The sequence below is a fragment of the Pterocles gutturalis genome, unplaced genomic scaffold (assembly GCF_000699245.1).
Source record: "Pterocles gutturalis isolate BGI_N339 unplaced genomic scaffold, ASM69924v1 scaffold49550, whole genome shotgun sequence".
Classification (NCBI taxonomy): domain Eukaryota; kingdom Metazoa; phylum Chordata; class Aves; order Pterocliformes; family Pteroclidae; genus Pterocles; species Pterocles gutturalis.
This window is the reverse complement of record NW_010147770.1, coordinates 84,747-97,559: the sequence shown is the minus strand read 5'-3', so window position 1 is coordinate 97,559 and position 12,813 is coordinate 84,747. Positions and strand designations below refer to the sequence as shown.

Below are 12,813 nucleotides of genomic sequence, written 5' to 3'. Positions count from 1 at the left end.
AATAATTCTGCTTTCCACACCATTGGTAAATCTCCTGATCTGACACTCCTCATGTCCTGAGACATGGAAATTTCATATATTTCTCCTTTAAAAACATCAACATTATTAATTGCTTTGATATATTAACCTGGTCAAAATATGCCCTATGAAACCACAGCTTGCTTTCTTTCCTTTTTAGTTTGATTCCCTGTGTCAGCTTGGCTTTCCTGCAAGCAGAAAGTATTCTCGCTAATTTATCGAAGTAGTCTTTGCCTGCAAGATTTAACAGGGCACTTGGCACTACTGCACTCCTGGCAATGAAATACACAAATTATTAAGGTAGGTCATAGGCATGCTTACAGGGGTCGTAAGTTGAGAGCTTAGTTTATACTCAGACCTGTCTCTCATTTACCTGTGCCATTTCAGTTACCTGTCAGAGATTCCAAACACGATTGTTTTTAAAAACAGGGCCACAGAAAAATACTGGACAATAAAAATGGACCAAATAAGTGTATTTTATCCTCACATTCATTATGTTCATAGCTACAGCATTAAGAAACTGAGCATTAAGAATTTTGTATCATAGTATTATAAGCTCTAAAAAAGACACTGGGGAAAAGCGAGCATTAACATCGCTCTATTTTCTACATGCAAGAACAGCAGCACTGATTGTCAGGCTCTGAAAAAAAATATTCTTACAACAATGTGTCAAGTGTGTATACACGTATGGGAATTATGCGTACGCACTGATTGCTCAGCAGGAACATTTCCATAGTTTGTGTTTCAGTTAAGATGACAACACGGAAGGGCAGACTTATGTTCTGAATCTGTTCTTTTGCTGCAATATGTTTATGTCAAATGTATAGTCTAAAATACAGTGCTAATATTAATAATGTATTATATTGTCATAAGTCATCCTGTCAGCAGCACTTAAAATTCCAAATTAATAAAGAGTTCTCCTTGATAAAATCTAGGACCCGTATTTGCAGAGAGGGTGACACTCCTGGCTCCCAGTGACTCAGGTGTACAGACCAGTCACTATTCTTTTGCGCTTCTAAACAATCCATGTTCTCATCTATAGCAGTGTAAGAGTAAATTTATTCATGTGTATCAAAAAGGACTACTTTCATGCAACATTACCCATCTGCTTAATCATTTATGGTACTGAAATATAATATCACTCAGCATTAAGAGCTCCTGGGTTGAGTCTACAATTTACTTCTACAATAGAAAAGCTTTAGTTTTTCTGTCTTAATATACCCAAATAAATAAAAAGATTTAGGCTTGGGGTTTTTTAAAAATTTTTTAGCATTTACCCTATATATCCTGTACAAATATACTCACAGATCTCTTCATATCCTATACTACTGTATTCACTGAAAAAAAATGCAGTTTTCAAAACTAAAAGAAATGGAACTTCAGCAGAAATTGTTTTCTTTCAAAAATTCTGTAATTTAAAAATCCAATGTGTTTTACTTTTTACTGGGTTATATACAGTTTCCACTGCGCACGCTGTTAAAATTAATTGTAAAACCAACAGAATTGAAAGTCAGTATACACAAATACTTACTAGTTTCAGTAGCTACAATAGTTATGTTGTGCCACATATTTGTTTCTCTGTCCAGTGGTGTTGCCAAAGTTATTTTCCCATCTTCTGCGTTAATGTTGAACTGTCTCTCAAGGTCAGTGTGCCGATCAATGGAAAACCTACAAAATAGATATCCCTGTAATCTACTTAATGAAGTTGGTGTAATCCATGCAATCACAAGACAATTTAGGGAGCCCTCTGAGAGCTGCAGTTTTATATCCAAATGGATTGAGCAGCTCAATAGCATAATAATTTATAAGACAAAATGACAAACTGAGACTAAAAAAACTTAATAATTATTGCCCAAGGAGTAATTAGGTGTATACCCAGTGTGAAGGTCATAAAATGCCCTCAGGTTCACTGGGTAACATCTTTGAAAAACGGTGCTGATCAAGAGTTAATTACACAATCCATCACATTTATTAGACAGTTTCTATGGTATTTCACAGTAACTGATGATAATTTCAACAGTAATGTATTAGGCACACAAAAATGGTAGGCTTCATTGTTATTTTAAAAAGGGCTGAATAATATTATTTTACCAAAAATTTCTGATTAATGAAGCATGAACAATTCACGAAACATATTATATGTTTATGGTTCAAGCAGCTCCATGGCAGAACAGAGTCAGTGAATCACCACTTGCCTATAAAACACGTTGAACGCTGAAGGTCTGACTGTTTTGTGGATGGACATCACTGATTTTTAACAAAACAAGTTTCATCTGACAAGTAGTCAGAGTTTGCAAATGTGGATGTCCAGGTAAATTATGCAGCCTGAACAGAGCCAGCCCGAGAAGAAAGAGCTGCAGTAGATTGCTCCAATGGTGCATTAAGCAGGATGATGATTTAAAGCTCTGAACAGGATCTCCAGGAAAGCTTTTATGTTTGTCCATTTTCACAGTGATTTTATTAATATGTTATTTGCAAAAAGAAACTAAATCACAAAATTAAGCTTTCCAATTTTTTGACAGGAAAGGTACGAAATGAGAGAGTTTATTGATAAACTATTAATATGGTTCAACAAAAAATCGACTTCAAGGGGTTTTACTGAATCCTAATTGTGGATTCATATAAAAGCTTTTTAAGCCTTCGTGTCTATGTATGTATTGCAGAACCTAACAGCACGCACTGCCAATTTTCACATCTGTTCTGCATTATATCTGGGCATAATAGATAAGTTAGGACACAGTATCAGACTGGATTACACTGTGTAGTGGTCAGAAAAGTGACTCAGACTGTCAGTTTCTCATTATATTTCTACTTTTGGCAAATACTCTGCTAAATTCACTAGTAAAAAAGAAACAAGAGCATATTTTGCCACAGTGACAATAGCAGAGTTATCTGAAAATCAGTTATTTCATTCTTTTTAATACTTTATCATAAGTAATAAAAAAAGTGAGTTCTGATTCTGAAGTTTCTTTAAATGCTACAATAAACATATTCTGATGAACTCAAACACATTCCAGCATAACACTATTGCTTTTGACAGACATAGTATTAGGATCTGATTTCAAATCTTAGGATTATGGTGTTAATTTTTTTTAATTTCAGTGTCAGATATTTTCATATTTAGAATGAAAGATACATTGCAATTAGATTGCTTGTGCAGTGCATCTAGTAAGATAAAATTCACTTTCAAAAAAATTAGTTCTAAATTATGAAAATTTATCAAAATCTTGAGGTTTAAATATTTAAAGACTCTATTACTAAAGATCAAGGCTGGTATGATCACACTGGTAAGGTACTTAACAACTAATGGACTTAAGAGTGAAACCCTCTGTTTGTAGGAAAGTGGATTTGGTAGATATTTAAGTTTTCTGTTTTTAAACTCTGAGAAGAACTAGTTTTACTCACTTAATAATGAGTATTTTGGTTAAGAGTACCAGAAAAGATATGAAGTAAATTCCAAACGTATGTGCCTAAAGCTAGGCACATGCATCTATATTTGGACACTTAAGTAAACTGATTTTCTAGTGAGCTCCACATACTCGGTTCTCAATGGTTTAATAGGAATTGTACTGTCATCAGCATTTCTGAAAATCAGGTCACTTGTGTGGAGGAATAAAGCTGTGGGTGCCTAACTTCAGGCAATCGTTTTTGAAAATGTATCTTAACCTTATTTTGATGTCTCCCTAGTTCCAATTAAAGTATTAGAAGTAATATTCTGGTACAAGTGAAGTTAGTAAAAAATATCTTACAGACTTTCCCAGGCTCAAGATTTCACTCAAGAAAATATGAGAAAGACAGCAATCAAGAGAATTTTTTTTTAAGATGTCATAACTTAAAACTATCTAAATTCTTGATGTTTATGTAATGATGCAGAAAGAACTCTTCTGATATCAAGCATTTATGACATTTTTACAGTCCACAAATGAAATAAAATATGAAATGCTTATATGCTATTTAACGTTGAGTTGACCTGGGCTTGACACACATTCCACTGAGATAAGAAACAGTTTTTCCTCTAAGGATCAATCCTTTTTTAAAGTTCAATTCACAGTTTTCCTGCAATACATTTTTTTAAGTTATAAAACGGGGAGCATAACATCTGTGAGTTTATTATATTGCATTTCATCTCATCCCAACAGTATTTATTCACAATGCAAAACCAGCATTCAAAATGAAACATCTTTAACATACATTAGATGGCTTTACAAGACTACAAAGAGGCAAAACCCTCTCCTGATCCTAATTTGATAAATATTTGGTACAAAAATAAAAACCAACATCTGCAGTGTCATAAACCTGGGAAAACTAACAGTACATTTGCAGTTTCCTTCTCATGATAATGGTATTGTAGATCTTTTTAATGGGAATGCATTGTCAGATCCATAAGCCATACATAAAACATACATTTCTCTAAAAATGAGAAAAGGATATCTTGGGAAGTAATATCTTTTGAAAGTGCCATAAACCCAGCACAGGTTATTGGGAAGTTTTGGTTAGTTTATGGGTCTGCTATGGTAATTATAGGAATAACCCCACAGTGGTTTAACAGAAGACTTAAAATGATTCTCAGTCCTTCTCCTGCACCATTGCTATTGCTGTTATGACTTAATTTGATCTATTCTTTATTTGCACCAATGCAAATAAGAGCAGAAATCCTTTTTGCTGCACCTGCTGAGATTTAAATCACGGTACTGATACCTCATCAGCAGTAAATCATCACTGTTTATTAATGCCCGGCAGATTGGACGTGCTACTTAGTGACAGATAAACAGCTGTACCATTAGGGAGGCAGAAAATACCGTATCTGGGTTTTTAAGGCCTGCTGTGAATTGAAAAAATGATCAACTGCTGCCAAAGATGAAATCTCTGTCGATATGAATGGAGAAACCCCGCCACAGTGAAGCTTATCTCTCCACAGAGAAAGACACTGAAGGGCAGTGATTTATAGGAGGGCAGATGCAGTATAGGAAGAAAGATTATTACTCGTGCTTTTTTCTATGCACTTGGATCATGCTTTATCCAAGATAATTTACTGCATATAAATAGACCATGATTATAAAATAACAACAGAAACATGAAATTAGTGCTGCTGCTATCAATAGATTTGTATGCTAATAGATAATGATCTTCCAAGGCTAATTGCCCCAGACCTATAAGCCAGAACGTACCACCCTTATGAAATAAACTACGGTAGAGCTTCACAGCTAGCTCAGCTGAATCCACCAGGTCCCTTTCCCAAGAGGGATGCATGTGGTCTACATGTGGTAGGATGTGAGCCAGTGACGCACCTGCTGAAATGCCTAGGCTAGAATAAGACAAACTACTGACCATGCTTACAATTATTAGTCAAATTTGTAAACTCTGTTCACCATCAGGCTTAAAAGTGAGCCCGGCCCTCAAGCAGCATGCACAGCACAACAGCAAATAACGATGAACAAGAAATTCTGCTGCTTATTTTAAAAATACTAGGTTATGAAAGATATGATATAGTTAGACTAACCCAACAACTGATATGAAGAGAGAGCTCATATTCACTGCAGAAATGGATAATGAGAGCATAATTTGGCCAAATACCACATCATCACTCAGCCAGCCAAAGATGCCTTTGCTCACCCACAATTAGGGCTCACAGCAACACTGAGAAAAGCCCCATACAACATATGCATCCTCTAGTCCCATCCATCTACAGGTGTCTAAATTTATTTGTCTGATATAGAGATTTCAGACTAATAAACCCTGCCAAAACTCTGCATTTGACACAAGACATTGTTAAATAACCCTCTTCAGGTATTTCCAGAAGGTGGGCACATTGGGAACCAGACCAGTAACCCATCTATACACCTGCTTGTAAATCTATGACAGGCTTCATATCTTTTAGGTCAAGTGATGGAAAGGTCAGAGAATATGTTTCATCTCTTCTAAGCAAACACAAAATACTAAGTACTGTTGTACTGGACAGAAATTAGGTTAAACTTGAAAAAAAACCCAAACCAACAAAACCAAAACAAAACCAAAAAAAAAAACCATAGGAGAAGTTTCTTTCCAGACTGTTTTCTATAATAATTTTTCTAAAGTCTTTAATGTTTTGTCTCATGATTCAAATATCAGTCTACTTCCATGTTCAGAGATATCCAAGTTTTATTTCATTTATGGTACTGCAATTCTCTGAATTTACACAGTCTTTGTTGTAAGACTAATGTGCAGCAGATGTGGCATTGGTAGCACATAAGGTGATTCATATTTTCATTTGTGTTGCTAGGGTTTTTATAACAAATGCACACAAAATCTCTGTCTAAACAAAATATTGACAGAGCAGATATCTATTGAAAAATATAATTTCCTTGAAATCCAACTGGTTGTTGTCTCCTAAAAATCCTGTTTTAAAGGAAAAAAAAATTAAAAAATGGCCAGGCTGTATTAAAACAGCCCATTATTTTTAGAACAGAATGTTTTAATTTTGTTTTTAAATTTTTTTAACTTACTTTTAACATTTTCAAAAGTTTATCATAGAACATATACATAAAATTTACATCATGTGTTATACAACAACAGAATAAACACTTGAAATGCACAAACAGAAACATTCTAATCCAACAAAACAATGTTTTGATGTATTTTTGTTAGAACCTGACATGTTCCAATTTTGTTCCAAATTGGAAAGAAAGTAACTGCATTTCTGATCCCTACTTGTCTCTGACGAATAATTTTGCTCCTGTAATAGTAGAATTGCTATCTTGAAATCTTAAAATACTTTTCATGCAAAGAATGAAAAAAAGGAATTTGGACTAGTAGTCCTTTGGCTAAATCTATTCCTGGTTTTGACAGCCTTACAACTACATGGAAAAAACTTGGTATTGTTAGTACAGAAACTAGTGGATTATTTAAAATAACTGCAGAGACACACACTGATCAGACCTCATACACCTTATTTCTTATTTTCATTGCATTCTTACTGTCTTATAACACTGCTCAATTGTCAAGAAGTATTTTTGTGATTTTGAAAATTATCTGAACTGATAAATCTGGCATCATAAACCAATTCCAATACAAGTATTTTCATAGAAATACAAAAGACATGAGAACAGTGTCATACAATGTGTGGGAAAATATACTTAATAGTCTGCCAGCAGTTTTTTTCAAAGAGAACTTTAAAGCAGCACTACCTTATAGGGCTGGAAGACACGTCAGGGTCATGGGCAGTCACCTGCCCGATCACAGAGTTAATAGCAGCGTTTTCATGCACCTCCAGTAGGTAAGTAGGTGGTGAAAAGACTGGTGGTTCATCAGCATCCTCTACTACAATTTTTACGGTTGCTGTATCCTTGAATGGTCCTCCACTGATGAAGCGAGGATCAATATGAACGTTGGCTGCTTCTACCTTCAGAGTATAGGATTTTTTGGTCTCAAAGTCCAGTGGCTGTTAAGAACGACAAAGACAAATGCATTTTACTAATGGCCACAGAGAAAGAACAAATGAATATAATGCTGATGGATGAAAGTTATGTGCATTAATGCACATTCAGTGAGGTTTAATGCAATCACTGCCCACTCCTAGAAATCCAACCTGCAAATTTTCTAGGCATATATTGATATCTGTTTATTAATCAGCCTGAGAGAAAACAAGACTCTGTTTTCTTACTTTTCACAAGAAATTTATCAAAATACTCTCATGAATTACACCATTACAATTACATATCAGATAAATACTACAAATTTGTTGGTGATGACATGACTTGCATACTAATCACACATTTAATCAGTGCTTTGTTAGCTGGAGATAAGAAAAAAATTACACTAGCTCCACAAAGAATAAATATTTTATTACTTCTAGAACAATGTGAAAAATGCAAAAAACCAGCAATTATTATTTGTTGGACATGAGAAGTATTATGTGGAAAAACGTAGAGCTAATCATAGAAGAAAGTACTTCAATAATACTGCACTTCAGGTAACTCTGCATTTGTTTATGGGGGTAAATGAGGCAAACATCTCTTGGGAATTTCTTAAAATTGCAGCAATTCCTATTTCTGTATCTTATTTTTTTTCAGAGAGGGAAACATGAAAACGATTATTTTATTCTATCAATATACCTGCCATGTCACCACTGTTTTTACTATTTTATGGTTCCATATTAAAACATAAAAGAAGAAAACACAGGGGATTTAGAGAAATGAAACACCAAATAAAACCCAAATCTGTGACACTTTCGAATATTAGAATTTTTCATTACAGGAGATTCAAGTTTGTGTCTCGAAGCACATCAGTATATTCACTATATAATTCTCTTGTGTCTCACAATGATTCAAATTTCAAAGATGCAAATTGCCAAGCGTTGGAAAGATATTAAGATTTGCATTACAATGTCCCAGGGATAAAAAAGAAAAGGACATAGATACTCTGAATCTGCAATGCAAATACCAACAAGAGCACAAACAGGGACCTTCAGAAGTCTGTCAAAACCTTCGATATGTATACCTTCAGATTTTGTTGATTTTTTTCAGGTATGAGTCAAACTCTAATGGGATTTACTCTTTCTTACAAATTCTAGTAAACATGAGAAACCTTGCTTCTTTAGCAGCTCTTTAATTAGTAAGCTTTTATAATTATGAATGGTGATTTATCAATCAGCATATTCACAATTTGCCAATCATAGCTCCTACATCATTTTTTTAAAATGATTTTCATATGCTTCACAGAAATGACGGCACCCCAATACCTTTAGTCACACTTAATCAGAATATCATTATCGAAAATTTACTCTGCATTGTCTAAAGCCCATGAATTTATGCTGGAGGAAATCTGTTGGTGAACAGTACCCTCCATACATCATCTACTGTAGTAGAACCAGAATGATTATTGCTGTCAAAATGAATATATGAAACAACATTATGTTAGAGACTCAGTTTTGAAATAAAGCCAAGGGAACTGGGGCAAAAGGCTAATTGCCTTAGTTTACAAAAAAGGCCACAGCATACATTAAATAACGGTAAGGAAGATCAGGGATATATATCATCATTTTCTCTTTAGGAAAACAGATCTCAATTTAGATAAATATATATCATTTCATTATGCATCTACAATGCTGACCTACCCACTGAGAAACTGAAAACATAAACTTTTGACATGTACTCTTGCCTGACCTCTTTAATTAGAGGTACAAGTTGAATATTAATCACCTGTACTCATTGGATTTTTCTTTTTCCACTGGAATGTCATGGTTTGGGGTTTTTTGTGTGTTTTGAGGGGTTTTTTTAACAAAAAAAAAAAACCAAAGATCCATTTAGAGTACTTTATGCTACCTATTTAAACCCCTCTATGCCAGTGTTCTAAATTATATTCATATAGTTTTTTGGAATACACCGTGAGAATCATCTCTCTTCTCCTTCCCCAGAAAATAATGAAAATTAAGTCTGCAATTAATGTTTCATTGAGTTTACTACCCAAGTTTTGAAATAGATATGCTGTCTCTCCCCATATTCCTGTATCTAACTGGGCGGTCCTTCTGTCATTTACATGCAAATTCCTCATCTTGCAAACATCAAGACTGTACAAGCATAGAAAATGTGACAGATTTGTAGCCTTATTTGGGGCCTGAATTTGGCACTTCTTGTGTGAAACAGTGCTGATGTCCTTGACAAAGTTCACCAAAGTCACTACTCATTGAGCAAAGAGAGTTCAACACGAGAAAAGACGGAAGAGCAAGCCTCTTGCACGTCAGGTAATTTAAAAATTTAAATAATATGCTAATTTTTTTTTCTGTGAACAGTATTTGACCAGCCATACAGCAACTCAAATCCTAGAGAAAAGTTATTTGATGAATACTCAGCCAAGATTTTATGGAAGTTTACAAGACAACCAAAGCAGAGTCTAATCTACTCTTCTCCTTTGCAACTGAGAAAGCAAAATCGGTGTGATTTGACCATGTGGAAGCCCAAATTAACAAATGCCCAGCACCGAAAATACTTCTATAGAAGTCTCCTCACTTGTCACCTAAATGGCAATTTTGAGGGACATGGCTGATACATCTCTTTTTTATCATTTCTCTGGCTTAACACCTCGTCCACAGATACAGAATCCTTGGAAATCCAGCATCTTCTCACAGAGTACTGGCTGGCTGGGTATCTGTATGTACAATAAACATTTTTTTTTTAACAGATATCATTTACCTTTCTCACTCTAATAATGCCGTCCTGAGTTTGGGCATCTGTAGTAATTTCAAATATATCCATTCCATCTCCTTCAATAATCTCATAGGATGATTTAGCATTTTCTCCAATATCCAGGTCATTTGCTTTCACCCTTCCTATTGGTTCACCAAGAGCAACATCTTCCATTACTGAGAAGTGATACAGACCTTACAAATAAGAGGAAAAGACTAAACATTACACCTGATTACAGTATCTCGAGTACTCTTCATTTGTTTTTACTTCCCCAATGCAAACTCTTGAGATGTGTAACTGATACAAACCACATTTACAGAAGTTATTTACTAAAACGTGTTCTTACACAGGAATATTCAGTTTACTGTATGTGAATATTCTTTTCATGACAGTACTATCCTGCTTCTTCCTTGCAGGGATGCCTACTGTTGGCAAACATAGATATTAAGCTACTTTCAACATTTAAAGTATGCATCATTCCCTACTGCAGACACTATTGAACTTACCGTTTTTTTTACAGACATGTAGTTATAGTTTTCATAGAATTCAACTACAAAACTTTGGCTTTTACTGTGTAAAAAACTGGTCTAATACTTTAAGGATGCCTTATACAGTTTCAGACCTTTAAGACTTTTTTGATCCTTTAAATTTTATTTGGTTTTGGTTTTTTAACCCTTTACACATCCCTTTTGTGGTAAGAAACTAATTAAGAAACACTCAAGGAAACTCCCAAAGTTTATGTTTTAAAGGAAACAATAACTTTTCATAATGATCATTACTGTATTTACTATTTGGTTGTAGTGTTAGACTAAAATCCACTAGAAAGTGCTATTCAAGTTGTCAACATTTTTGGTTTTGTAATACTTGCTTCAAACCTTCTGACATAAGAACTGTCAAAAATCTATTTAGAATTCATAATATATGATTTTAGGTGATAACTTTATTAAGAGGAAAATTAAAATACCCATTTTACTATTATATCTCCCAATTCTTAACAGTATTCTGAAAAACAGAAGACACATGCATGCTTTACATCAGGAATTCTTTATGGGATGCCGCTTTTTTTTACCTCTTGGTAATTTACACTTATTGAAGCTATGGTTAATATGTGATCTAATCAACTGCAGTGCTACTTAGTAACTAAAATAGTCAAAAGGAATTCAAGATTAGCAGATGAGACTATTGAAAGAGTTTTTGACAAAGGGTTCTGGACTTGTTCTTCTGTCCTAACGATTGTTCTAAGATAAGGTGTGATTTTTACTGTTATGTGCAGCCAGTAGTCTTCTAAAAACCAAGTGTTCTGGAGTTGTTGCTTTAACCGTTTGTAGGCTGACTTCAGCTGCAACAGTTGTAAGTAGGAAGGAAACAGAGGAATATATTAGCTATACACACAGTCTGTCCCAAAGTGAGGTTTTTTTTTTTTTTTTTTAATTTAATGTCTCTAGGCTAAATTATTACAGATAATCTGGAGATCATCAAGATTCCTCAAGAATATTCATAATGGCTCATAAGCAGTCAAAGCAATCAAGTGCCTAAGGAGGCTAAATTGTGTGTTCATAATTTCTACTGCTGTCCACACTTTGTGTGTTGACTCTCCAGACACAGTTGACTGCATTTTTAAGTTGGTATTTTTCTCTCAGATTTGTTAAAGTAGTTTACAAAATATTATAAAAAAATATATGATGTAGGTGACTCTTTTACACAAATTGCTCTCAAGACTTTTGAATTGTCCTGTCAAGATATCACAGGGCACAGCTGACCAAAAGTCTGCATTACGCATTTGCAAACCCTTGGTTTTCACAGCGGTGCACAGTTCTCAGTACAATCCTATGGTAAACCGACAGGTTAAAAACTTCAGTGACTTATAAAATGCCTCTAAAATTATTTCAGAGAGATCACAGAAGTAGCAAAAGTTCATCTTTTTCATTTCTAAAACCCAGGAGGCTAACACTCTCTGAAATCAAACAATAAATATACATTTCTGCCCTGCCTGGAAACAATAAGCCGATAAAGCACACTGCTTTCCGAGTTCATTACAATTTATTGTGAAAGCAGCATGTACTACATCTTACAAATTTCTATTTCATTCTGGTTAGGCTCTATTGTCAGTTTGATCCTTTCTTATTTTCATTTTCAGGCAAATGCAAACTGTGCTTCAACGGTGTAAAAATAAATGTTAAAGACTTGATCAGCTCTTGTAGGAGGCCAGAGTCACGACTAATCTGTAACACTAGGCAGCATGCTATGAATGCTTAGTTTTCAAAGGCAGATTTTGTAATGACATCCAGTTACAATATTTACTATGGCTCATCCTCATTAAATGCAATATACACATAACACAAAGTGGTAGCACATGCAGTTTTCCTAACGAAATTGCACAATGGTCAGTGTTAGCGCAGGGTGGTTACTCCTAGACGGTAGCTTGAGTTCTGCCGGAATGCCCCAGCTATGACAGCTTCAAGGACACCAGCTCACTCTTTGCTGAGGGAAAGCTAATCTACATTTTCCACACAGAAAATATATTTCAGAGATCTGCGATGCAGTCTTCCTCATGCTACCCAGTCAGCGTGTCACTGCATCCAAACCACAGGAGAGCAGATAGGAGTACGCTGCAGAGGGGAAGGACAGCTTCATC

General features: G+C 34.8%; 1 protein-coding gene across 1 annotated transcript in view; it reads right to left on the bottom strand.

The window, feature by feature from the left end:
• Positions 1 to 1,549: 1,549 nt before the first annotated feature.
• LOC104470993 (cadherin-8-like) overlaps positions 1,550 to 12,813 on the bottom strand; it is a gene marked incomplete at its 3' end in the record, with an annotated part of 95,888 nt that continues 84,624 nt past the window's right edge. The window contains exons 6-8 of the mRNA XM_010086146.1: positions 10,185 to 10,372; positions 7,182 to 7,435; positions 1,550 to 1,686 (exon numbers count right to left, since the gene is read on the bottom strand). Of these exons, the coding sequence (XP_010084448.1) occupies positions 1,550 to 1,686; positions 7,182 to 7,435; positions 10,185 to 10,372 (579 nt within the window). The remainder of the gene's footprint in view (positions 1,687 to 7,181; positions 7,436 to 10,184; positions 10,373 to 12,813) is intronic.